This window comes from Megascapheus bottae, chromosome 16 (assembly GCF_031878675.1).
Source record: "Megascapheus bottae isolate mThoBot1 chromosome 16, mThoBot2.hap1, whole genome shotgun sequence".
Lineage (NCBI taxonomy): Eukaryota > Metazoa > Chordata > Mammalia > Rodentia > Geomyidae > Megascapheus > Megascapheus bottae.
The window spans coordinates 47,235,155-47,261,626 of NC_143524.1; the positions used below are offsets into that span (position 1 = coordinate 47,235,155).

Consider the following 26,472-nt stretch of genomic DNA (forward strand, 5'->3'; position numbering starts at 1 on the left):
CTGGCTTTGTGTTGATTAACTGGAGATAAGAATTTCATGAACTTTCCTGCCTGGACTGGCTTCAAACTGTGATCCTCTGATCTCAGACTCATGAGTAGCTTGGATTACTGGCATCCAGAAAGAGAAAAATTAGCTTATTCTCTGTCTAGATTTGACTCCATAGCACTTTGTCTTGTAGAAGACAAAAGCCTAGCAAACACTGCCCTCAAGAAGCACAAGTCCTAGAAGGTTAAATGAAGAAATATGTAACTCTGCTTAACAATAGATGAGGAACTCTGGCAACTAAGCGCTCTCATTTTTTTTTTTTGCCAGTCCTGGGGCTTGAACTCAGGGCCTGAGCACTATCCTTGGGCTTTCCTCAAGGCTACAGCTCTACCACTAGAGCCATAGCACCACTTCTCGCTTTTCTACATATGTGGCATTGAGGAATCAAACTCAGGTCTTCATGCATGGTAGGCAAGCACTCCACCACTAGGCCAAATTCATGGCCCCAATTCTTTTTTTTTTTTTTGGTAGGTTTTGGAGCTTGGACTCTGGGCCTGGGTGCTGTTCCTAAGCTATTCTGCTCAAGGTTACTGCACTACCCCTTGAGCCACAGCACTACTTCCAGTTCTCTAATGGTTAATTGGAGATAAGAGTCTCATGCTCTTTAGTGCCTAGGCTGGTTTTGAACTGCAATCCTCAGATCTCAGCCTCCTAAGTAGCTAAGATTACAGGCATAAGCCACATGCCTGTCAGAGCTGCCATCTTTAAGATTAAAAAAAATACTACTTATGAGCCCACCTATAGAAAAAAAAGTGTCCTAATCTAAAAGAATCTAAAATAAAAAATAAAGCATAAAGCATAAATGTATTTTTCATTTGAAGCAATCATATCCACAGAAACCTTTACTAGAGAGCACCCCCTGCTGGTGAAGATGGAAATGCAACCTAGCCCTACAGGAAGCTACCACAACCCAAATGAAAACGAATGAGCAACATAAAGTTGTAAGAACCTATGTTTGGTAAAAATTAATTAATGCAGAGACAGTGGAGTAGAAACTATGATTATCATGCTTAGTCACGTGTTTAAAAATCATACACTTTAAAAGAAAAATCGTATACTTGCAATGGTGCTGGGGCTCAAGATTATAGGGCGGTAGGTACCCTTGAGCAGTTCAGGCCCCATGACTGACCAAAAAAAAAAAGTAGAAAATCCTACACTCGCAACTTAACACTGGTCTGGTCACTAGCTGCATTTGCTTTCAGTTTACTCTGAAGGAATATTTTCCTTTTGTGTTGGAATCTTGACATGTTGCCTGAACTGATGGCAAATTCATGAGTTCAAGTAATACTCTTGCCTTAGCCTCCTAAGTAGCTGAGACTATAGGAACCTATGATGCCTGGATTGAGAATCACATTTATTCTACAGAATAAAAATCACCTAACGAATTGAAGACAAAGCTGAGCACCAGTATCTCACACCTGCAATCCTTGCTACACAGGACACTGGGATCTGATGATTGTGGTTCAAAGCCAGCTCAGATAAATCCTTGAGACTCTTACCTCAAGGAATATAGTGCTAGTCTTGAGGTACAGGGACAGGGTCCAGGCCCTGTAGCTCAAATGGCACATTTATCCTTTGGAGAAAAGGCACAGGGACCCCCCCACACAAAAAAATTAATGTTTACACAGAAATACACAAATACAAGAATAACAAAAAAAGTTATGATTTTTTTCCACAGGGAAAAGCATGAATTTTCTCTATAACATCTTTTGATAAGGCCGAGTGGTGAAACCAAACAATTTCTGATGTTTTCATTATCACTTGTGCATTTATTTTTGAAGTTCTAACTTCAAAGAAGTTTATACAGGACTAAAGAAAATATCAAATTTGGGCACACTGCCACTGATAGCTGCTTGGCTGCATAGACTAAATCAAATAATTTGTTTTGTGAGCTTGGTGCCTTTACATTACTTTCTGCATAACCAAGACTTAATTAGCCATAGAGTTATAAAATACTTACCTCTGAAAAAAGTCTACTTCCTGTAAAAACTTTTCACACATCTCAAATAAGGGATCAACTCTGTTGAAAAGAAATCCAAAAGATATAGTAATCAGGTTATGAAATCTACCATCTAAGGAGGACCATAAGTTCCCAAAACTTGAGCCTAAATATAAGCAGAATGCTTATATCACTCTAAAAATGATCTCTCAGAGAAATGGAGGAGTCCTCATTTGTCAGAGTCTCAAAAGCTGATTAAACTAGTGCATGCTCATTTGGTCCAAAAATCACTAAAAACTGGGATTAGAAATTTATAGTACTTACATGAATTACTAAGTGCATAGTATATGTATCGTGTGTGTCTGTGTATAACCTGGAGCTAGGCATTATGGCTAACACCCACAGGGAGGCAGACATTGGGAGCATCATAGTTTAATGACAGCTTGGGCAAAAATTTCCTAAGCCTCATTTCAACCAAAAGTTAGTCATGGTGGTGCATACCTGTCATCCCAGCCACAGAAGAAACAAAAACAGGAAAATAATGGTCCAGGCCAACCCAGGTAAAAATATAAGATCCCATCATCTCAAAAATATAACTAAAGTAAAATGGGCTTGGGAGTGGCTGACAGGGGTAGAGCACCTGCCTACAAAGGATTTGAGTTCAAACCCAAATACCACCATCAAAAAAAAACTCCACAACTGGGCCTAGAGTGTGGCCTAGTGGTAGAGTGTTTGCCTAGCATTTACGAAGTCCTGGGTTCGATGCCTCCATACTACATACACAGAAAAGGCCGGAAGTGGTGCTGTGGCTCAAATAGTAGAGTGCTGGCCTTGAGGAAAAAGCCCAAGGACAGTGCGTAGGCCCTGAGTTCAAGCCCAGGACTGCCAAAAAAAAATAAAAAAATAAAATAAAAATTAAAAAACCCTACACCACACCCTTGGTATCAGATACTGGACAGAGGTATAGCTTCAATTTCCTTCTGCAGGATTCCTTACAGCAGTCTCTCTAGCTACCTTAGAGTATTTACTTAATTTGTTTTTTGTTTTTTTTTTTTTTGCCAGTCCTGGGCTTGAGCTTAGGGCCTGAGCATTGTCCTTGGGTTTCTCAAGGTTAGAGCTCTACCACTTGAGCCTCAGCACCACTTCCAGCTTTTTTCTACATATGTGGTACTGAGGAGTTAAACCTGGGTTTTCATGCATACTAGGCAAGCACTCTACCACTAGGCAAACTCCAGGCCCCATTCATGTTTTTTATGCCAGGGACTGAATGCAAGGTCTTCCACAGCCCTGCATCTATTTTTTGTTGTTGCTATTTTGGGTTGTTGTTGGGATTTTTTTGTTTTGTTTTGTTTTGCCAGTCCTGGGGCTTTAAGTAAGGACTTGGGCTGTCCTTGAATTTCTTTTGCTTAAGGCTAGCACTCTACCACTTGAGCCAATGTCACTTCTGGCTTTTTCTAGTTATGTGGTACTGAAGAATTGGACCCAGGACTTCAGGCATGCTACCACTAAGCCACATTCCTAGCCCCACATCCCTGTATCTTAGAGCTTTAACCCTGTTGCTGAAGCTTGTGTTCAAGGAAGTCCACGGCAGGCAGGGATGAAGATCATCCCAGCTTAACAGCCTCAGGATGTTTAGGTATAATGTAAGCATACCTTCAATGTCCTCACAATGTTTGCATCAGAAAATGATACTTGTTTATATTTTCTTCTACTTTAGAATCTACTCTAGGATCTTTTTTCCCCCCCCTATCCTAATATGGCCTATAACTAAGGTGGGTACCATGAGGTTATCAGTAACATAATTAGAAAGGAAGTCAAAGGCAAACTCTTATACCAAAGGGGAAGCAGTTTTGTTTCCAGTTTGCCAATTGACATATACTGTGCTCCTTCTACTATCCTGGATTCTACAGCGTCATAAATTTAGAAGTATTTAATTTCAGAGTAAAATTCTTTTCATCTTTGTGCTTTAAAAAAATTCTTGTATATGGGTTCTGTATGAAACTTTCTGCTATTGTATTACTATTCTCATTATTATATTTTTCATTGGAGAAGTGAATTTCTAGTTAAGAAAACAGAGAAAAACTCTTCCCTGGTATGAAGACATATAAGAGAATAGTATCAAGGCTCTCTTTTACTTTTTTGCGCTGATACTTTCACTCAGCTTTTTCACTCATAGATGGCTCATGGGGCTTGAAATCAGTGTCTGGGTGCTATCCCTTAGCTCTGCTTGCTCAAGGCTAGAACTCTACAACTTTGAACCACAGCATCACTTCTTGATGATAAGAATCTCACACACTCTCCTGACCAAGCTGGCTTCGAACCGTGATCCTCAGATCTTACCCTCTTAAGCAGTTAGGATTACAGGCATGAGCTACTGGCACCCAGCTATATACACAGATTTTTACTTGTATTTCTCCACTTATTTTTCATAGAAATCTCATGAAATAGACGCTGTCATCATTCTCTTATTATAGGCAGGAAAACACAGAACAGAGAGGTTAAAAAAATTAAGTAAAAAGTCACGATTTGACTGACTTTAGGTTGGCTGATTTCATAATACCTCATCTTAATTCATCTTTTTTTCTCCTGAAAGAAAGCTTTCTAGTCCCTTTGGAAAGAAAACAGTTCCTGGCACAAGATTCTTAAAGAAATCTATCAAGGACAGCCATACAGAATGTCCTTGTTGCCAGATAAAGCCCTTTGTTGTACTGTGGGTAAGAGCCACTGTGGAGGGAGATTGAGGAAATGGCTAGAGAGATACATGGCTGGACTTCCAAGAATCTATTAAGATGTAAACTTAAAATACCCGAGCAAAAAACAGATTGTGCATCCTTCCACTAATCTTTCATAAATCTCATTTTATTTTGCAATAATTTTGGAAAGATCTCTGAATGCATTGGAAGGTGTCTTTGAAAGGGAAATGCCCGCCCTTTTTGCCAAACTGACACCTTACCCTCGAGTTGTTCTTGCAGTCACTATAAGTTGCAATGCTTTGGCCTGCAGCCTCATGTGATGTATAATCACCACCTGTTTATTCTCCACACCACTGTACATGAACTCCATTTTGTAAGTCTCTTCCAAGATCTACAGGAAGAAGGCAGATAACAGTCAGCAAAAATATTACCTTCTTGAGAACAGTACAGACAATTTGAGCTTTTAAATTCTGAGGCTAGATTTTATTTTAATGTTTTACTTCTTCTGAATTGAGACTTTTTAAGTCAAGCCAGTAAAATCCATGTATCTTGTGAAAAGAGAATTACTTTATCAATTAAAGAAAAAGACTGAACTCTTTCACCTAGCTGTAAAACTATCTTCACCAATGTGAAGATATGAAAGTTTAAAACACCAATGAAATTGCAAAGTGTTATATGTAACCCTAAACAAAACTCATTATGCTGTGAAAAAACAACAGATAACAGGTGCTCATTGACTGATGATCAGGATATGTTCCATGAAACTCATTGCTAGCTGAAAATAATGTAAGTTCAGAATTTTTAAGGAGTGAGGAATAAGGAAGGTGTCTAAAAGAGTAATGTAGCTGAATCAATTTGATCAATGTGCATTATATGTTAGTTGCAAATATACTGAAGCCCCTCTGTGCAATTAATGTATACTAGTTGGATTTTTTTGGGGGGGGAGGGTGGTCGTCCATGGGGCTTGAACTCAGGGCCACACTGTCCTTGAGCTTTCTCAAGATTAGTGCTCTACCATTTGAGCCACAGCACTTCTGGCCTTTTCTGTGTATATGGTTCAGAGGTATCAAGAATCGAACCCAGAGCTTCATGCATGCTAAGCAAGCACTTTACCACTAGGCCACATTCCCAGCCCTGAATATTGCTTCTGAAGTATCATATAAAGTTAAAAAAATTTTAGGTCAAGTCATTGTAAATATGGAGCTGCTTATGTATATATTACATACAGAAATCCAATCCCAGGAAGACACGTCCAAGAATTAAGCCTCAGGAACCAATCATCAAGACATGTCAATCATCTGGATAATCTGATCTTTGGGCCTGGTCTGTCTGAGGGAGACTAGGAATGAGTGCAGAGAATAATGAATGTCTAGCACTTCACATCAAGCTTGGTGCATCTTAAATTCTTGGCCAATACTATACAAATTAGTTATTTTTACACAGATGATGCTTCTCTTTTCCTTCTGTGCTTGCCTCTCTTTGGAGGCGTTGGGTCTAGATATACAACTCTACACTCTCCTACATCTGACACTAAGACAAATAACTTAAGTACATAGGTGCCTTGATCTCCTTATCTGTAGATAGGAAGGTATAGCACCAACACAGTAAAACTCAGAATCAAGTGAAACATAAAAAAGTACATATAGCACCATAATCTGGTATATAGCAGTAATATTCTTTTCCACTCTTCCTTTCTAATCCCAACTTTCCCAACATAGCCATGTTTTGTTCTAGTTATTAAGTTCTAGACTCTACAATAAGCCACAATAACAAGTCAGAAAGGGTCTGCCTCACGGTAGGCATTGGCAGCCTAGAACTAGAGAAAGAAAAGATTCTGGACAGAACATCCGACCTCTAGCTAGAACTCTAAGAACTTAACCTTGTTAAATCTTAACTGCCTCATCTACAAAATGGACTTCATACTTATTCTTAGCAAATGTGATTGTAGTGGTTTCACTATCAGACTTGGAATAATTTAGTGAACTCTAATGTAACAATCAGAGTCCTAATGAAGCATCATCACTGGGACCCATACAGATTCACTATGTGAAGACAGGCTTCAAGGGGCCCCCAAATCCATACACTTAGAAATGAAGGGGAACTGTTCAAAATGAGAAATAAACCTGTGGCAATTAAAATGAAATGCTACTTAACTAAAAAATGTAAATACCTCTCAATATTCAAGAGATGCAAGAGGCTAATATATGAATCCAAACTGAGTTAAGCTCTATTTTTAAATCAAAGATTCCTAACAGCATTTATTAGATGTTAACACATCCAAAATATGAATTGATGTTTTAGAACACAAAAGAATGTTAGAAATTATGTAATGCAATTGCCACATTTTATAAAAGAATAACTTGCTCATTATTACATAGCAAGTAGGAAGCCAATGAGAGGCTAGAATCCAAGTCCCCTGACTCCAAAGCCAGTCCCGAGTTGCCTATCTATTCTGCTTCTCTTGTCATTAACTGCTATCAGAACCTGAAATTATGGAAGCCAGAACAGAGGCATGGCATCACAAGAAGACTCCTGTCTCCACCTTGGACTAAAGAGTTAAACCTGCCTGAGGAGATCTGAATATGCTCACCTGTTTTGCTGCTGCTGAGGCCAAATCACTCTGCTTTAGATACAAGGGGGCAGCCACATTCCACAGCTTTTCCTGCAAGGCCTATCCACATGAATGAGGAGAGAACAGAACAGAGCAGTCACAAATACACATCACTTGAGATTTGCATTTTTGTTTTGCTTTGAAATTCTACTACGATTGGGATAACTTGCCACTGTGTATTCTTTTAAGTCAATAGTCTTACTCATTTATTTAGTTTGGGCACAATGAATTCCTACCCATTTAATTCCTGGCCCAAAGCCCCATATCTCACATTCAGATCAGTTTTGGAAACAGTATGTCTCATGAGGCCTCACTAAGATGGACAAGCAAGTAAGCTTCCTTCACTCATTCCCAGAGTCACTTGCCCTTGTGCTTTGACTATGGATCTTTGTTCTTTGCTCCCTGCTCTATCACCTAAGCCACACCTCCGATCCTATTCTTTGCTCTGATGATGCACACAGTTCTTTGAAGAGTCCCATTGCTTCATCATCACATCCAAAACAGAAATCAAGCAACTTTCCAAGATATGTCTTCTTAGTATCTCTACTCACAATTATCACTAAACCAACGTGTACCTTCCAGCTCCTGCCTCACTTATTCAGATACAATGACTCCAATTACTTTCATTTACCTTCTGCTGTAGATTCTTATTTTCAAAGACTTTTGTGTTATATGTGTATACTGTGTGTTATATGTGTGGGTTTAAACCTGGGGCCTAGATGCTGTCCTGGGGAGTTTTTGCTCAAGGCTCATGGTTTACCACTTGAGCCACAGCTCCACTTTTACCTTTTTGGTGGATTTTTAACTGGAGATAAGTGTCTCATGGATTTTCCGGCCTGGATGACCTCAAATCATGATCCTCATATCTAACCCAACTGAGCAGCCTAGCATTGCAGACATGTACCACTGATGCCCAGACCTTTTTGTTTTGTTTTGGGGGATGGGTGGAGAGACAGGGTCTAACTATGTAGCTTAAGCTGGCTTCAAACTCAACCTATTGGGTACTGGGATGCAGACATGCACCATCATATTTAGCTTTCCAAAACTACCTCCTCTTTTTCCTTTTCTTCCATGTCTTCTTCCACCTGTCCTCCCCTCCCCCTACCACCACCTTGTTAATGGAGTTTAAACTTAGAACCTCATGTTGGTAGGCAAATGCTCTACACTTGAGCCATATGGACCTTGAACCACGTAGCTTGAGTCTCAAGGACCTCCTTTTTCTCTTCATATGCAGGTCTTCATCTATCACTGTTCTCCCCTCTAACCCTCCCCCCTCCTCACAGCTGGCATACTACCACTTGAGCCATATCTTCAGTTTGTTTGGTTTTTTTTCTTGATTAATTGGCAATAAGAATCTGACAGATTTGTGTGTCTAGGCTGGTTTCAAATCTCCATCCTCAGATCTCAGCCTTCTGAGTAGGTAGGATTATAGGCATGAGCCACTAGTATCCAGCAACATTTCTTTAATTAGAAACAAATATATACATTACAGAGAATATAATTCTTCTATTGCTAAATGCCTGCAAGGGTTATAAGACTTTGAATACTGCTGAAATAATCAAAGTGAATTTTTTTTTTTTTTTTGCAAGTTCTGGAGCTTGAACTCAAGGCCTGGGCACTATCCCTGAGCCTCTCTGTGCTCAAGGTTAACTAGCACTCTACCACTTGTTACAATCCCACTCTAGCCTTTTCTGTGTATGTAGTACTGAGGAATCAAACCCAGGGAATGCTAGGCAAGCATTCCACTGCTAAACTACATTCCCAGTCCTCAAAGTGCATTATTATCATCACAGTTACAAATAATGGACCCAAACCAACTTTGATGAGAAGAAGTTGACACCGAAGATAGGTAGCAGAGAAATCAGCAACTCCTGCTAATTCAGACTGAAGTTCTCCAAGTCTTTGCAGGTCTCTAGAGTAAGTCAAATTTAGGTTAATGTTACCAACATAAAAATCAAGTCAAAAACATTTTACCACTTTATTCCTAGTAAGTTAAGTTACAACACCAAGTGCTGGAGTGATTATACAGAAACTGGTTCACTCTCGTTGATAGTACTTTCAGCTAATACAATAATTTAGTATACAAAACTATACTGAGCACTCAGACATTCTCCACTTCTTCACTAGCAGCTAAATCCTCATTTTGTTCAAGGTAATATGTCCCTAACCCAATTCCAAATACAGTATGGTCAAACTGGGCAACTAGTACATATCCCCCTATAGTCATATGACCTATATAGAAGAATTTATATGCTTTCAGTAGGTTGGTTTCTCCGTGCCCCATCAGTCATGGGGTTGAACTCAGGCCTGGATGCTATCCTTTTGCTCAAGGCTACTGTCTAGCACTTTCAGCCACAGTGCCACCGCTGATTTTCGAGTAGCTAACTGGAGGTAAGAGTCTCATGGGGACTATTCTGCCCAGACTGGCTTTCAAACTGTGATCTTCAGATCTCAGTCTCCTAAGTAGGTAGGATTACAAGTGAGAGTCACAAGCACCCAATTCTTTATCTCTGGACTGAACAATAATACTTATAGCTCTGAATGTTGCTAGTAATCACAAGAAATTCACAAGAAAAATACCCTAGGATAAAGCTAATGTTGAGTACAGGAAAAATCTAAACAGATATAAAGAAACTAGGTTAAGGGTCTAAATAAACTACTTAATCATACATCACATCCAATTTCTAGTTACACAAGGGAAAGAAAGCTGCAGTCCTCTGTGGCTCTGAAAACAAAATACCATAGTCCAGGTGGCTACACACATTTTCTAAACAAGAAAAATGTATTTCACACAATTCTAGAGTTTAGGGGGCCATAAGAAAAGCACCTGCAGATCTGGTGACAGGTTCCTTCCTCACAGACAAGCAGAAGAATAAGTACTCTGACCTCTCTTCTAAGGCCTCTGTCCTCATCACTTCATCATCTCAAGGCATTCCAAGGCCCCACCTCCTAATACCATCACTTGGAGATAGGATTTCAATCTTGAATTTTGGAGGGGAATATAGCAAGCTACAACTAGTCATTGTAAGCTAGTTTGAAATAGTTTTTTCTGATAACTGGAAGTTAAAACATTTTAACTAGATATATGAATATATACAATTACTGCAATCATATAAAAACATGTTTGCTTTGCTGAGCATGCTGACATGTGCCTTATAGTCTAGTCCCAGCTATCTAAGTACTGAGGCAAGAGGATCAAAGCCCAGGAGTTTAAGACTTTCCCAGACAGCCTATAAAGCTGCATCATTAAAAAACAAAACAAATAAAAAAACAAAAATGATGTCAGTAAATTAATAGCACACATAATATATTAATAATTTCAACATTTAGTGTTTTAGTAATACAGTCTGTACTAAGTGTAGTACAGACTTATAAGGTATAAAATGCAAATGACTCTACAAATTGTACAATTAAATCAGTCCCCCTTGCTGTATCTGTTGCCTGCTATTCTATATTTTATACCTTGGAAGAGAAAACCACCTTAACCAGTTTATTTTGAATTGTGCCAGATATTTTGTTCATCTACAGAAAAGGTATTGGTTTTCTTTTCTTTCTTCTTTTTTTAGGGTGTGTTTGTGAATACTCTGTGTGTTTATGTGTGCATATGTATGAGAGACCTAACACCACAGCATTTGTAGAAATCACAGCATTTGTAGAAATCTGCTTCATTATTTTTTAACGGCTACATCAAAATTTTGGATACAAACAGTAACTGAAGGAAGCCGGAAGATAAGGGGCACTAGCAAAGCTGCTGCAGATATAATATCAGGTTTCATAGCAGCCTGGACAAAACTGTATACTGAAGCCACTCTCTCTAATCTTGTGCCCAGTGGGCAACTCTGTCATAACTCGTGCTCCTTCTAGGGACCTTGATACTAGGAAAGAAATGACCCACAAAGGGTGAATTAGCCCCAAAGTGACTGAAAAAAAAGTTGGTGTTAAAGGCATATGTTCTCTCTCATGAATCTCACTGATTTACACATGGTAACCTAATACAATAAAAGGCAAGACTATGGATCCGCTAATCACAACTGTGAAGGGATTTTGGTGTTTAGCTAGTCTATTCTTCTACTTCTTAGATGTTCTACAAAAAAAACAAAGCAAAACAGAAACGAGCCTAGAATCATTCTCTTTCTGAAACATTTACAACTAGCACTGACTAGCTGATGAGACATGAACTGACTGCCTCTAGGCATTAGGTTACTCTAGTGCCCCTGGACTGCAGCGATGGTTCTCAACTGCACACAGCAATCTAATTAGCTGTGGGAAACCTGACTTATGCACAAACAAAAACAGAAATTTGCTAGCCAAAGGCAAAACTACTATGATCCAGTATTTCTTCTCTCACAATTCTCAGGAAGCCTCAGTCTAGATATCTACCAGAAGACTAGATTTTAATGAGAATGATGAAAACAGAGTCAGCTGTGGTGGTGTACACCTCTAATCATAACATTTGGGAGGCTGAGGCAGAAGGACTGTAAGTTTGAGGGCAACCTAAAATATACAATGTGACATTCTCCTTCATTTAACAATAACAACCAAAAAAAGGCTCAAAAAGTATCTTCTAGTAATCCTCACAACATGAATTGAAATAAATCCCATTTCACTGAGCATGAAACTACAAACCAGCATTGAAATGGTTTACTCAAAGTCACAGAATCAGTAAGCAGCAAAAGATAGAACACAAGCTGGGTCCTAGGTCTACTTTGCTATAAAAGATTTTTTTTTTTTTTGGGCTGGTTGTGGGCAACTGTCTCTGGGCCTGGGCACTGTCCCTGAGCTCTTCAATTCAAGGTTACTGCCCTACTCCTGGAGCCACAGCACCACTTCCAGTTTTCTGGTGGTTAATTGGAGATGAGAGTCTCACGGACTTTTAGTGCCCAGACTGGCTTTGAACCACAACTCTCAGATCTCAGCCTCCTGAGTAGCTAGGATTACAGGCATGTGCCACTGTACTCGGCTAAAAGATTTTTTTAATCATTATCATAAAGATATCTCATTTGTTATTATTTTTTTTATTTATTTATGAGCTACAGCAAATGCAGAAAAGACTATACTGACCATACCAGGTAACACTGAAGCATATTTCGATATGGCAGAGAAGCCTAGTGACATACACTCTTTGCCAATCCTTAGGCTATAATGCCTATATTTGTTAAACATGGTGGGAAGGTGGCTTCTCTTTTCTTTTTTTTTTTTTTTTTTGCCAGTCCTGGGCTTGAGCTCAGGGCCTGAGCACTGTCCTTGGACTTTCTCAAGGCTAGAGCTCTACCACTTGAGCCTCAGCACCACTTCTGGCTTTTTTCTATGTATGTGGTACCGAGGAATCGAACCTGGGTCTTCATGCATGCTAGGCAAGCACTTTAACCACTAGGCCAAACTCCCGGCCTTCTCTTTTCTTTTTAGCTCAATAATATTTTTATTCATTGAGGAAACAAAACCACCGAAAAAAAACCACTGTGTCTCAATACTTGTGCTACTACTACCATCTCCTCTTTCTCTTCTTTTTCTCTTAAATTATTTAATAATTGTACAAAGGAGTTTCCCTATATTATAAAGGCCAGCCTGAAACTTGCAATCTTCATGCCTCAGCCTCTCTAGTGCTAGGATTATAAACTCGCACCACCATACATTGAATAACAGTTTTTGAAAGTTTATACAATAGATAGAACTGGTTAATTTCTAAATCACTGTTAAAATATAGTAAAAATAACTCAAAGTGTGAAAATCAAATGTTGCTTATGGCTAGAAGTTTCTTTTACCCTTTTCTAATTTCTATCAAATTTACTAATATCGCTTGGTAGTAGCTCAGCAGAACCAAAGAACATTAGAAAAGGCAAAATATATACAAAGTCCTGGTCACTTTCCAAAGGCTATCTTCACCCTGTCCCTAGAAGATTACAGATTTATTTCCACTTCTTTAGTTTGCAGACTGATTGCCATACTGCAAAATATTATTGTTTAACAACATCAACAGTTGCACATCAAAAGAACTATGCAGACTGCAACCATAATATCCCAAGTTATTTAGAATTGCTGTGTAAAAGAAATACATTTCAGCCAGGCATCGGTAACTCACATCTGTAATCCTAGCTACTCAGGAGGCTGAGATCTGAAGATCATGGTTCAAAGCCAGCACAGGCAAGAAAGTCTGTGAAACTCTTATTGCCACTTAACCATCAGAAAAACTACAAGTGGTCTGGTGGTTCAAAGTAGTAGAAAAGAGATGAGACAGTGCCCAGGTCCCGAGTTCAAGCCCCACAACTGACAAAATAACAACCATAAAACAAGTATATTTGTACAGATTCAAGAAATGAAGCCACATCTGTTTTACTCTGAAAGGAACAATTTTACTAAAACATCACAACTCTTTTATGAGTAATATAGTAATATAGTCCTTGAAACAATAATATGCATTTCCAGAAAACAGCACTGCCCTGGACTTAAGACAAAATGCAAACTCTGAAAAATCAGAGGTTATTCATTTATTAGACATCTTGAGCAACTGTAGATAAATGGCTACAGCATTCCTAAAAAAGTAATAGCATTGGGCTGGGAGTTTGGCCTAGTGGTAGGATCCTTGTCTAGCAAGAACCAAGACTCCGGTTCAAGTCCTTAGTACCACATACACAGAAAAATCCTGAAGTGGTACTGTGGCTCAAGGGGTAGAGCTCTACTCAAACATGATGATGTTAGCCAATTTGTCTTGGTTTTATTTGTGAAACAGAAGCGTATACCTGCTGCATCAAACGGGCCACAGTTAAGACTTTAATTTTCCAGAAAAATTTCATAAGGGTCCAAACACTATCTATATAAACTGTAATCCTAACTACTCAGGAGGCTGAGATCTGAGGATCAAGGTTCAAAGCCAGTCCAGGCACAAAAAGACCTGAGACTCTTATCTCCAATTAACCTCTAGAAAATGGGAAATGGGCCATTTGTTAGGAAATGGAAAGACTTAGAAAAGATCATATTAAGTGAAGTAAGCCAGACTCAAAGGAACATGGGCTCAATGGTTTCCCTCATTTGTCATAATCAGTAGAAACCTTGGGCTCTCCTAGCAGAGATTTGCAATAGAGCAAAACCTTGATACAAAAAGCCATATAGTAGGACGCTAAATGAAAGGATCTCTAGGATATAGAAACATAAGTCATATAATGAATGATTGTTGTTCTTAAAGTACTATGTTATCTCTCATCTCTTTTGCTGTCCCTTGGTTATATCATATTGTTACAGTATCTCGCTTTGTTACCTGATATATCGGATATATTTGTATTTGGTTATTTGAAATTGGATAGGGAAGGCGGGAAAACAAGATGAGGGGTGGGGGTGGGGGAGAGGGAAATGGGGACCAAGACATATGAAAGGGTATCAATGTATGGGAATTAATGCACCATCTATCTGGCAAATATCATGTAACCCTTCTATTAATTATAATAAAAAATATATGAAAAAAAAAGGGAAATGGGGCTGGCTCAAGGGGTAGAGCGGTAGCCTGGAGCTAAAGACCTCAGGGACAACACCCAGGCCCAGGGGTAAGGGAGTAGCCTTGAACTAAAGGGCTTAGGGCCTCAGGCCGAGTTCAAGCCCCATGACCCATTAAAAAAAAAAGTTTTACTGTATTTAAAAGTAGCCAATATAATCAAAGAATAAAGACCAAAGGTATCAATGTATGTGAATTAATGCACCTTCTATCTGGCAAATATCATGTAACCCTTTTATTAATTACAATAAAAAATTAAAAAAAAAGAATAAAGAACTTTACAAAGCAACTGTCTCTTCATGTGGAGTTGAAACATGGCCAGAAGAAAATATCACCTATCAAAAACCTAAGTATCTGGCTTCCTATTTAAACCATCATGACAATATTCTGCTACATATACTTAGTGAACCCTTATAAGGTATCTCAGGTACAAAGTAGTTATGTCCATTTCCAGAAACAAATCATTTCCAGAGCCCCAGTGAACTACAGCAGACTTTTTACAGGCTAAACCATTGTTTGAGAGACAATATATACACTAATAGTAATCTATGAATGGGGCCCACTCTAATCAGAGACCACTCTGTGTGAAATCAAGTAACATTTTACTTTTCAGCAGAAAGAGTTAATTTATTAACTATCTTAGGGGTAATCAGACCTAATCTCCTCTTGAAAAAGGATTCCCTTCCCTGCTACATTCAAATCTGGGTCCTCTCCCTTCCTACTAAACTGTTTACCATCTGCCATGTTTGTAAAGCATACCAGCCCCTCAGCTACCACTCCTCCAGCTTTTCTTTCTGGATTTGTCACCATGCCCATTACCTCTGGAATGCACTCAAGCCAGAAACAACAGGCTTTGGATGGGCCACAGTACTAAAATGGTGATCTTGCCAACCCAAAGCTCAGCAGGTCTATCACCTTAAAAAACCCAGATCATGAAGGCAACACACACCAGCAAGTGCTTACTGAGCACTTATTAATAGCCAGCACTGCAGCTAAAATCAAACCATCTTCCTTTTGTGCGTTTTGTATTTGCTTAGTGAGGAAAAAGAAAACAATCAGGAAAAAACCTAAATGTTTATTTAGCTAGGAATGACTCAGAGCTTATTATCCTGGGCTCAGGGCCAAAAACCTCATTTAGTGCCCTCCAAAACCAAGCACCATGGTGAAGAAGAGAGAAAAACAACTATTGAGGTCTCCCTTCCCAGGAGACAGAACTAAACCTTGACTCACAGCCAGAGACAGCCCACAGCTTATAGAAGGCCTAGCAAATCTTTTCTAGAACAGGTCACATTGTAAATATCTTAGGCTCTACAGGCCAAATGGTTTCTGTGGTGACTATACTTACCTATGCTATTGTAGCATGTCAGCATCTGCAGATGAAGCCTAAACAACAGTATTTCAAATCTTTCTTTTCTGATTATTTTGTAATGAAGAGCAGGAAGGAGCTAAGTATCAATGTGCTGGGCACATGTACTCTGCCACTGAGCTACATCTCCAGCCCTCAACTGAATCTCACAAAAACAGGCAGCCAGCCAGATTTGGTCTACTCACTCAACTTTCATGACCTCTGGCTAAGAGCATCGGAACATCACAGGAATGCAATAAATATCAAGTACAGGACTGAATATACATCTTTGAGAGCACTGCACTACTAAAGCCATTTCAACTTTTGAGGAATACATTCTATTTTCCTTGTCTTTTATTGTTGCCGACTACAGTGATGGTATTCACATTAATGTTATGTTAGTCTGAATATCACTTATCTTTAGGTTGTACAACCTGTACAGTCTTCATTTCTGCTGAGTTTCCTTTGCTAGGTTCAGTCTGTTAAGATCTGAGCTGCTCTACAGCCTACTGTCAGACCCTATTACCACAAAGCAGGAAATAATTGTGAGTCTAGGCAATGTGTAGCTAACTTTCAGTTGAGCTTTGTTTTTTGCATCTTCTGTCATTTCTAACAAGATCTCCTGCTTCCTCTTGCAAAGCCAAAACAACTGCAGGACTTTTAAAATCAGTGGTATTGTGGTTTAAATGCTAGGCTCTGCACTTGTGAAACATTATTCTACCACTTAAGCCAAATGCTCAGCCTTTTTGCTTTACTTTCTTTTTTTTCTTTTCTTTTTTTTTTTTTGCCAGTCCTGGGCTTGAGCTCAGGGCCTGAGCACTGTCCTTGGATTTTCTCAAGGCTAGGGCTCTACCACTTGAGCCTCAGCACCACTTCCGGCTTTTTGCTACGTATGTGGTACTGAGGAATCGAACCTGGGTCTTCATGCCTGCTAGGCAAGAACTCTACCACTAGGCCAAACTCCCGGCCCTGCTTTACTTTCAAATAAGATCTTACCAGATGAGCCTGGTCCATAATACTCCTATTTAAGCCTCCCATGTAACTGAGATGACAGTGCATACCACTAAGCTTTGGTTCTTATGAGTTAAGATGAGGTCTCAAAGCCACCTCACCCTGAGCTGACTTCCAACTGTGATCCTTCCAATTTCTGCCTCCTGAGTAGCTAGAACCACTAGCTGGGATTACAGGCATGAGCCACATTACCCTGCTGGATTCTTTTTTTGGAAACTGAATCTCCCAATCGTCCTTGCTAGGTTCAGCATACTTGACAATACTCAGCCACAAAACAATTTTCTCATCAAGTTGAGACATTAGATGCTTTCCTGCCTGGGGCCCTGTGGCTAGAGCAGCTGCCTCAGGGCAAGATAGTCCCTCTGAGCCCACACAGAGTTTTCCTAGCCCATAGCAGTCCATGAACGCTACATGCTATACACTTCTCATACCCACATTCAACTTGCATCCACCCAAGGGGTACACATTCTCTCTAACATTGTATTTGTCCACGGTACTCCCAGGGGCTGGGATGCCAGGTTTATATAGGGTAACTAGATTACTAGACCATCTATTTTCCTCTGCAGTTCTTTACTCTCATCCTGATACTAACCAGTCCCTAAGTCCTCTAGATGAGTGACCTAGAGGCCAAACAGTTTAGAAGATGGGGCACAGGCTGTCTCTCTCATGGATTACAATTTCATTTATTCATTCATTCATTCATTCATTATTCAATTATCCAGAATAGGGGTTTGAACCCTGGGCCTGAGTACTGTCCTAGAGATTCTTTTTCTCAAGGCTAGTGCTCTACCACTTGAGCCACAGTGCTACTTCTATCTTTTTCTGAATAGTTTACTGAAGATAAGGGTCTTATGGACTTTCCTGCCCTGGATGGCTTGGAACTTCAATCCTCAGATCTCAGCCTTCTGAGTTGCTAGGATCACCCTAGCTACCAGTGCCTGGCCAGAACCCAATATTTACCCTGTGTGTCTTCTCAAACTGTGCTGTCTGCAGAGTTAAAAGCCATACTTCCCACATGCTAGAGCTAGATTCCAACATGACTAGTATTGGCTAATGAAACCCGCTCCTAAGTTTTGCTTGGGGAACAAAATCTATATCCATCTTGCCTGCATAGAATCTCCAAGGACAAGATCTATCTAAATGAATAACTAGCATATAGATTGCTTCTTAGTGTATGGAATGAAATCATCTATCAAGAATCACTGCCAATTTCCATTCACCCCTATAATCAGGAGGCTATGACCTGAGGATTGCAGCTAGAAGCCAGACCTTACAGGAGAGTCTGTCGAATTTTTAACCAAAAAACTGGAAGTGGAACTTTGACTCAAGTGGTAGAATTCTAGCCCTGAGTACAAAAACTCAGGCAGTGTCCAGGCCCTAATTTCAAGCCCTAGAACTACAATAACAACAAAACTCATTGATACCAATGCTTCTTTTCTGTAATCGTAGCTTCTTAGGAGGCTGATATTTGAGGATTAAGTTCAAAGCCAGACTAAGCAGAAAAGTCTAAGAGATTCTATCTTTAATTCTATCATTCAGCAAAATGCCTGACTGGAGGTATGAATCAAATGTGAGGACTATGAGTGAAGGAAGAGGAGGAGGAGGAGGAAGAGGAAGAGGAGGTGGAGGAGGAGGAAGAAGAGGAAGAGGAGGAGGAGGAAGAAGAGGAAGAGGAGGAGGAGGAAAGAAGAAGGAAGAAGGAAGAAAGAAGAAAGAAAAAAGAAAAGCAAAGCCTAGTTAAAGTGTTCATACCAGGAGGGGGGAAAAAACAAAAGCAAAAAGGAATTGTTAAGGACTTGGATGCAGGCAAAAGGCTGAGCTTAAGCAAGTGTGCAGAATGTATTTGAACACAATGTATTTACAAAAATAAATAAACAACTAGGCACCAATGGTTCACACTTGTAATCCTAGGTACTAAGAAAGCTGTGATCTGAGGATCATGGTTCAAAGCCCAGGCAGTAAAGTCCAAGAGAATCTTATCTGCAATTAACTACCAAAAGGCCAGAAGTGGAGCTGTGGCTCAAGTGAGAGCCATAGTGTTTAAGCCCCAGGACACACAGATACACAGACACACAGACAGACAGACAGACAGACAGACAGACACACACACACACACACACACACACACACACTCCCTTGAGGGAAAAAAAAAAAAAAGTCAGGCGTGAAAATTCATGCCCTTAATCCTAGTATGAGAAAAGCTAGAAGTTCAAGGCCAGCCTAGGATCCATATCAAGATGCTGTTTCCAAAAACAAACAAACAAAACCCCATAATACAGAGAATTATAAACAGAATGTTTTTAACAGATACCAGTGTTTCTAAGGGGAAGTCAGAAGAGATCACTACCAAGCTAATTAAGTATTACTATTTTTCTTCTTTGCCATTCTCCCACCCACACCCACACCCACAGAGTAAGTAATACTGCTTTTTACTAAAGAAAAATGGGTTTCAGTTCTTTTCAGGTGACTTTAATGAGGTCTGGCACAGCTTTGCTCGCTTGTGCATATCTTCTCTCCTCTCCATCCTTAGAATAGCGTGATCAAATGTTAATTAGGCAGCAGTCAGCAAAGTGAAGATTCCATCTCCTGGCTCCCTGAAACTAAATATGGTGATGACACTTATGTTCCAGTCAACAGGATGCAGGAAAAAAATAAGATTTCTGGAACAAATCTTTACAAATAGATTCTAGAAGTGGAAAAGCCCCACTCTTGTCTTTTCCTTTGTCCCACAGGCAAGGATAGGTAGGGAATAGTTAGATTTCAGAGGCAGAGGCCACTTGATGCAGAAGATGGAGACACATGTAAGAATGACCCTAGAACCATAATTACCATCCCAGCTCTGTCCAACTGTATGAAAGAATTAAACATTTGGGCCGGGAGTTTAGCCTAGTGGTACAGTGCTTGCCTGTACCCGGGTTCAATTCCTCGGTACCACATACATAGAAAAAAGCCAGGAATGGTGCTGAGGCTCAAGTGGTAGAGCTCTAAACTTGAGAAGAAGAACCCAAGGGCAGTGCTCAGGCCCTGAGCCCAAGCCCAGGACCGGCAAAAAAAAAAAAAAAAAAAAAAGAGAATTAAACATGTCCTGTTAAGCCATGGTTATTTTATTTTGTAACCTACTTAATAAACAAAGAAAAATTTAAATAGCTTTCCATAATTATTTCTATATTTCTTTACTCATTGAGCCATGAACACAAAAAGCATTCTTTTCTCCCTTTATTTATTTTTTTGTGTGCCTGTTAGAGGGCTTGAACTCAGGACCTGGGTACTGTTCTAGACTTTTTTTTTGGGGGGGGGGGGGGCAGTCCAGGGGATTACACTCAGCCTGAGCATTGTCCTTGGGCTTTTCCTCAAGGTTAGTGTTCTACCACTTGAGCCATAGCACCAGTTCTGGCTTCTCTATATACCTGGTACTGAGGAATCAAACCCGGGCCTTCGTGCATGCACTCTACCACTAGGCTAAACTCCCAACCCTGTTCTTGAACTTTTTTGCTCAAGGGTAGTATTCTACCACTTGAGTCACAGCTCAACGTCTTGCTCTTTGGTGGTTAACTGGAGATGAGTTACTGATTTTTGCCTGGGCTGGCTTTGAACTTCTATCCTCTCAGATGTTAGCCTCCTGAGTAGCTAGGATTATAGGTGTGAGCCACCAGTGCCCAGTCTTTTTCTTTCTCTCTTTTTTCTTTGTTTTAAAAGGTACAGTCTTGCTATATAAACCCTCAAGTTTGCTGTGCACTCCTAAGTAACCCAAGACAGCTTTGATCCCATCATCTTCCTCCAACCCCAGTTTCCCAGGTGTTGGAATTACAAACTTGCACCATCAAGCCTGATTCACAGACAGTACTTAAAAACAAACAAACCCAAGCCACACTCTAATCCAAATAGAAAGGATCACAAAGCCACACAACAGTGTAGGCCAAGGGTCAGAAAATGAGGCCTGATAACAAACACAGGAACACAAGTTGGGCATGACACCAAAGCAGAGTTGGAGATCCCTTACCTGATAGTGAACTCCAGCAGTTCCTGGGATCCATGAGGGTCAAGATGCTGAAGATTATATACCCTTTCCAGGCTCTGCTGCAGGAACTGCTGGGAAGGATCCTCAGGGAGTGTGATATTCGGAGAGACAGACGACGACACTAGTTTTCTACCTGGTAACTAAGCACACGTGGAGAGATGATAGTACCCTCAAGTTCTGTGGCTCAGCTTGTGGTAACACAAAGAAACCGGAAAAGAATTGGAGCCAAACAAAGCAAGGAGATAAAAAGCGGGGCTGGGAGTTTGGCCTAGTGATAGAGTGCTTGCCTAGCATGCACTCAGTACCAATATACATAGAAAAGCTGGAAGGGGTGCTGTGGCTCAAGTGATAGAGCTCTAGCCTTGAGAAAGACCAACGACAGAGCTCAGGCCCTGAGTTCAAGGCCCAAGACTGGTAAAAAAGAAAAGAAAAAAAAAAAAGGCTATGAGAGTCTGTAAGCAACCTAGTCTTCCCTTTCCTCAGCTACAGGGGACATGGGAGAAGGGAGTAAGGAAAAAGAGTGGGTGGGGAGAGGGAAAGAATAAAAAAAGAGGGGGAGACAGGGAAAAGAGAGGACAATGCAAACACAGTCAACCCAATGTTCCCATAGTGTTCATGAAAAAGAATGGCATTTTTTTTTCTACAGCTAACCATAGAAATGGGACTACAAGTTAATCAATTGTTACATATGTTTTTAAGCTTTTATTTTCTCTTTAACTCCATGGACAAGTAATCATATATTTCCAAATAAGTTATGTAGCAAGTTATAAGAATATTTTCTATGGGAAACATATAGTGTTCAATAGTGTTACCTTTTAAGAAAAAGAATAGGAATAAGCAAAAAATTCACTGTTTATTCTAGATTTTCTATAAGGTTTAAGTTTTCTCGCCTTAGATGTATATTAGGTTCTTGTTTGGTTTTCTAGTTTAAGAAACTCTCAGTGGACACTGGTGGCGCATGCTTGTAATCACAGCTACGTGGGAGTCTAAAAGGACTGCAAATTGAGACCAGCCAGGGCAGCAAAGTTCAGGAGACCCCTTCTCAATGAAGAGTTAAGACTTGGTGGTACATCTGTTTATCCTAGCTTCATACCAAGCTTAACGTAGATGATCCACACCCAGATGCATGACCCTATCTCAAAACTAAGCGTTGGGCAAGAGCTCAAAAGCTATGGCATATGGCCATATAGGGTGAGGCTAAGTGAAATGAACTCCAAGGTAGAGAAACAAGAGATAAATGCCTGTGGTGGTTGTTTTTAATGCACTCTGTGAAGTAATTTCTTTACTCCTTTTTTTTTCTTTTTCTTTTTCATTATATTTTATCCCCTGTTGTTGCTGTATCTGACTTTGGTACCTAGTGTATTGTATATACATTTACTAGTTTATTTGAATCAGGGAAAGGGAAAAACAAGATGATGAGACAAAGGCCAAAGGATGAACCAGTATAACTGCAATATTCACAAGATAATATGTTTGAACTTTACTACTTGGGAGGGAGTGGGGGAAGAAAAATGGGAGAAAAATATGAGAAGGGGTAATAATGTTCAAGAAGTAATGTATTCACTACCTTACAAATGTAACTGTAACCCCTCTATACATTACCCTGATAATAATTTCTTTAAGAAAAATAAAATGAGGGTTGGACTTGTAGTTCCAGTGGCAGAGCGCCTGCCTAGCAAGCTCTAGGCTCTGAGTACAAATCCCAGTACCAATAAACAAACACAAAGCACCAAAAAAACAAAACAAAACAGAACAAACAAACAAAAAACAAGGACAACTGTTTTCAACATACCCTTAAGGCAGGAACAAGATGAGAAAGACTGTCTCGAAGGTAAGCATAGTGTCTGAAGGTGTGATCTGAGAATAATGCTGGCATTGTTGGACAGGTTTTGGCAGCATTGAAAATAAGAACCAAAACTGCAATGTCTGATGGAGAAGTGAGTTAAGAGAACCTGAAGGGTAGAAGGTTGAGCTTGGCCAGAATTTGGTACTCCCACCTCCCACTCCCAAAATATCCATTTAGAAACAATAATTTTCTAGCAGCTACAGAAATGTAAATTCAAACCTGGAGTCATATTCTCTACCTATATCTCTAATTGCCAAAGATTATTAAAAAAGACTGGGGCCAGGAGTTTGGCCTAGTGGTTAAAGTGCTTGCCTAGCATGCATGAAGACCCGGATTCGATTCCTCGGTACCACATACATAGAAAAAAAGCCAGAAGTGGTGCTGAGGCTCAAGTGGTAGAGCTCTAGCCTTGAGAAAGTCCAAGGACAGTGCTCAGGCCCTGAGCTCAAGCCCAGGACTGGCAGAAAAAAAAAAAAAAAAAAGACTAATGGTGGGGTCATGAGTTTGGCCTAGAGGTAGAGTGCTTACTTAACATGCACAAAGACCCAGGTTCAATTCCTCGGTTACACATACATAGAAAAAAAGCCAGAACTGGTGCTGTGGCTCAAGTGGTGGAGCTCTAGCCTTGAGAAAGCCCAAGGACAGTGCTCAAGCTCTGAGTTCAGTACCCCTGGATTGGCAAAAAAAAAAAAAAAAAAGACCAATGGTGCTAATAATACCCAAAAGATTCTCAGTATATTGCCTATTACTGTACATATTAGCATAATGCCTTTAATTATTTCATAGCAAGCAGTAAGTCTTACAGTAAGTCTTATGATTAATTTCATACTTCAAAATAATCTAAATAATTTAATGTCAGCCAGGTGCCAGTGGCTCACACATGTAATTCTAGCTACTCAGGAAACTGAGAAACATAGTTCAAAGCCAGCCTTGGCAGAGAGTATCTGAGACTCTTACCCCCAGTTTTAATCACAGAAAAAGCAGGGAGTGGTGCTATAGTTCAAGTGGTAGAACACTGGCCTTAAGTAAAAAGAGCTTGGGAGAGCACCCAGACCCAGAGTTCAAGGTCCAGGACCAGGAAAAAAAACCTAATAGTTTAATGTCATGGAATCATTCATAATATTCAATAATAAATGTTCTAAATATCAAAAAACAAAAGAATGATTATTCAATTTTATTTTATCTGTTTGCAGAATATTATAGAATCATTCAAAATAATATTTAGACCAGGTACTGGAGGCTCATGCTTTGTAATTTTAGCTCTTCCAGAACTTGAAGATCTCAGGATCTCACCCAGGACAGAAAAGTCTATGAGACACTATATGCATTTAACTAGTGAAAATGCCACAATGAAGGTGTGGCTCAAGTAGAAGAGTTCTGGACATGAGCAAGAAGCCTGTAGATTTTTCCCTACAAGCTGGGACTGATGATTAAAATGTCATTAGAAGCCAGGTACCAGGAGCTCATTCCTATAATCCTAGCTACCCAGAAGACTGAGATCTAAGGATCACAGTTTGAAGCCAGCTCAGGCAGGAAAGTCCATCATGAGACTTTTCTCCAATAAATTTTTCAAAAAAAAAAAAATCAGGAAGTGGCATTGCGGTTCAAGTGGTAGAGTGCAAAAGGAGCTCAGGAGCTCAGGGACAGCACCCAGGCCCAGAGTTCAAGCTTCAGGACTGGCCAGAGGGGGAAAAAAAAAGGCTGTCACCAGAACATTTCTAGGCAGAACATAACACTGTGGTAGCATATGCCTGGAGTACCAAGAGGCAAAGGCAATGAAACAACTTAAGGCCAGGAGTTCAAATCCTACACAGACACCATAGTAAGACCCTATTGCAACAACCAACCAACCAACCAACCAATCATTCAAACCATGGCAGTAGAGAAGGAGCAGGGATCACCAAGAATGAAGCCCTGCTAGAATTTGGAATATACCTAAATGAATTACTTGCAGATGCCTCCCACACGAGAAAAATGAAATTTTTACTAACAATTATAGTAATCTCTATTGTACATCAATATGTTTCATAAACAATACAATCATACTGAGAAAAGTCTCTTACCAAAAGAGCTTCCAAAGGGATTTTAATACTTTTTTTTTAATGTGAAGAACATTCAGGTTTCACAGCACTTCAAAATCTCAGAGATTAGTAATAAGACCTACCCCACACAAGTCCTTCAATGATGAGTTAAATTTCAAAAACGTATGCTTCACCTGGAGCTGTGACATGCTTTTCACAGAAATACAGAATTTAACATTGGAAAGCCAATTACCCAGAGCTTTACATAAATATTCTCCAAATGCAGTGTAAGCAACCTGAACAAAGGGAGAATATAATAATCAACTGCATAGAAGTCAGTTGTTTGTCTGATCCCCTGAACCTCATGGAAGATCTGTCCATGGAGCACAAGGAACCAGAGCATAGTACAAATGTACTGGTGGAAATGTATCCCCACTGCCAGACACAATCCAATTCCACAGCATGCTGCACAAGATAATTACAAATTGGATGTACTTGGATCAGAGGAAGAGTGGTGATGCAGCCTACTTCAGGGCATCACCTCCCTCAGGCTGCAGATCAAATTAAATACAGTATATGACATAGCAACGTACACAGCCTTTACATCAAAGATCTGTTTCTCAAGTCACTTAAACTCTATAACTCTTGATATCTCTTGAGTTTCCTCATTTATGAACATAAAAACACCTCCTTCCAGAGTTATTTGGTAGATCAAAGATAGTGTATTTAATGAGTATTGGAATGTAAAAAGTACTAACTGGTAAAAAAAAATAATTATTAGCATAAATAGCAAAGATAAATTATTGTAAAAACAACAATGAAAGATTTGACTAATAACCATCAGACTCTCTCAAACAAACTTACCTAAGGGAAACAAGAAAACAAAACTGAAACCACCATATTACCCTGTAGCAAAGTCATTCCAAAGTTCTCTGCCAATCAGTGGGGGCCACCCTAAATCCAAAGGATACAAGCTGGGTCATCCATGTCTGGTTCTGCTGTGTCAAAAAATGGATGAGTGCTCAAGAGCTCTGGAACCAAAGGAAGCACCAGGGTTGGATGTCGACTTCCCAGAAACTTCAAGCACCTGAAACAAACAAGTATGTAGTCACATAAGTAAATCAATACGTACCTTAAAAAGTACCAGGAATAAGAATCAGAAAACTTCATTCAGAATAGTTAAATTTTTATGTAACATTAATCAAGATGCCTTGTGATCCCAAATTGCTTTGTTGAGTGGAAACTCCTTTGTACAACTACTAAAATAAAAATTAGAGGGTCAGGAGTTTGGCCTAGTGGTAGAGTACTTGCTTAGCATGCACAAAGACCAGGGTTTGATTCCTTGGCACCACATACACAGAAAAGGCTGTAAATGGTGTTGTGGCTCAAGTGGCAGAGTGCTAGTCTTGAGAAAGCCCAAGGCCAGTGCTCAGGCCCTGAGTTCAAACCCCAGGACTGGC

At 39.8% G+C, this 26,472-nt stretch overlaps 1 protein-coding gene across 2 annotated transcripts in view; it reads right to left on the reverse strand.

Moving 5' to 3' along the window:
• Positions 1–26,472, reverse strand: part of Ints4 (integrator complex subunit 4) — a 93,145-nt gene that overhangs the window by 15,813 nt on the left and 50,860 nt on the right. For both annotated transcript variants that reach the window (XM_090348491.1, XM_090348490.1), the window contains exons 13-19: positions 25,984–26,099; positions 22,938–23,071; positions 21,128–21,285; positions 9,107–9,200; positions 7,268–7,348; positions 4,938–5,068; positions 2,006–2,065 (exon numbers count right to left, since the gene is read on the reverse strand). In XM_090348491.1, coding sequence (XP_090204617.1) covers positions 2,006–2,065; positions 4,938–5,068; positions 7,268–7,348; positions 9,107–9,200; positions 21,128–21,285; positions 22,938–23,071; positions 25,984–26,099 — 774 coding nt within the window. The remainder of the gene's footprint in view (positions 1–2,005; positions 2,066–4,937; positions 5,069–7,267; positions 7,349–9,106; positions 9,201–21,127; positions 21,286–22,937; positions 23,072–25,983; positions 26,100–26,472) is intronic.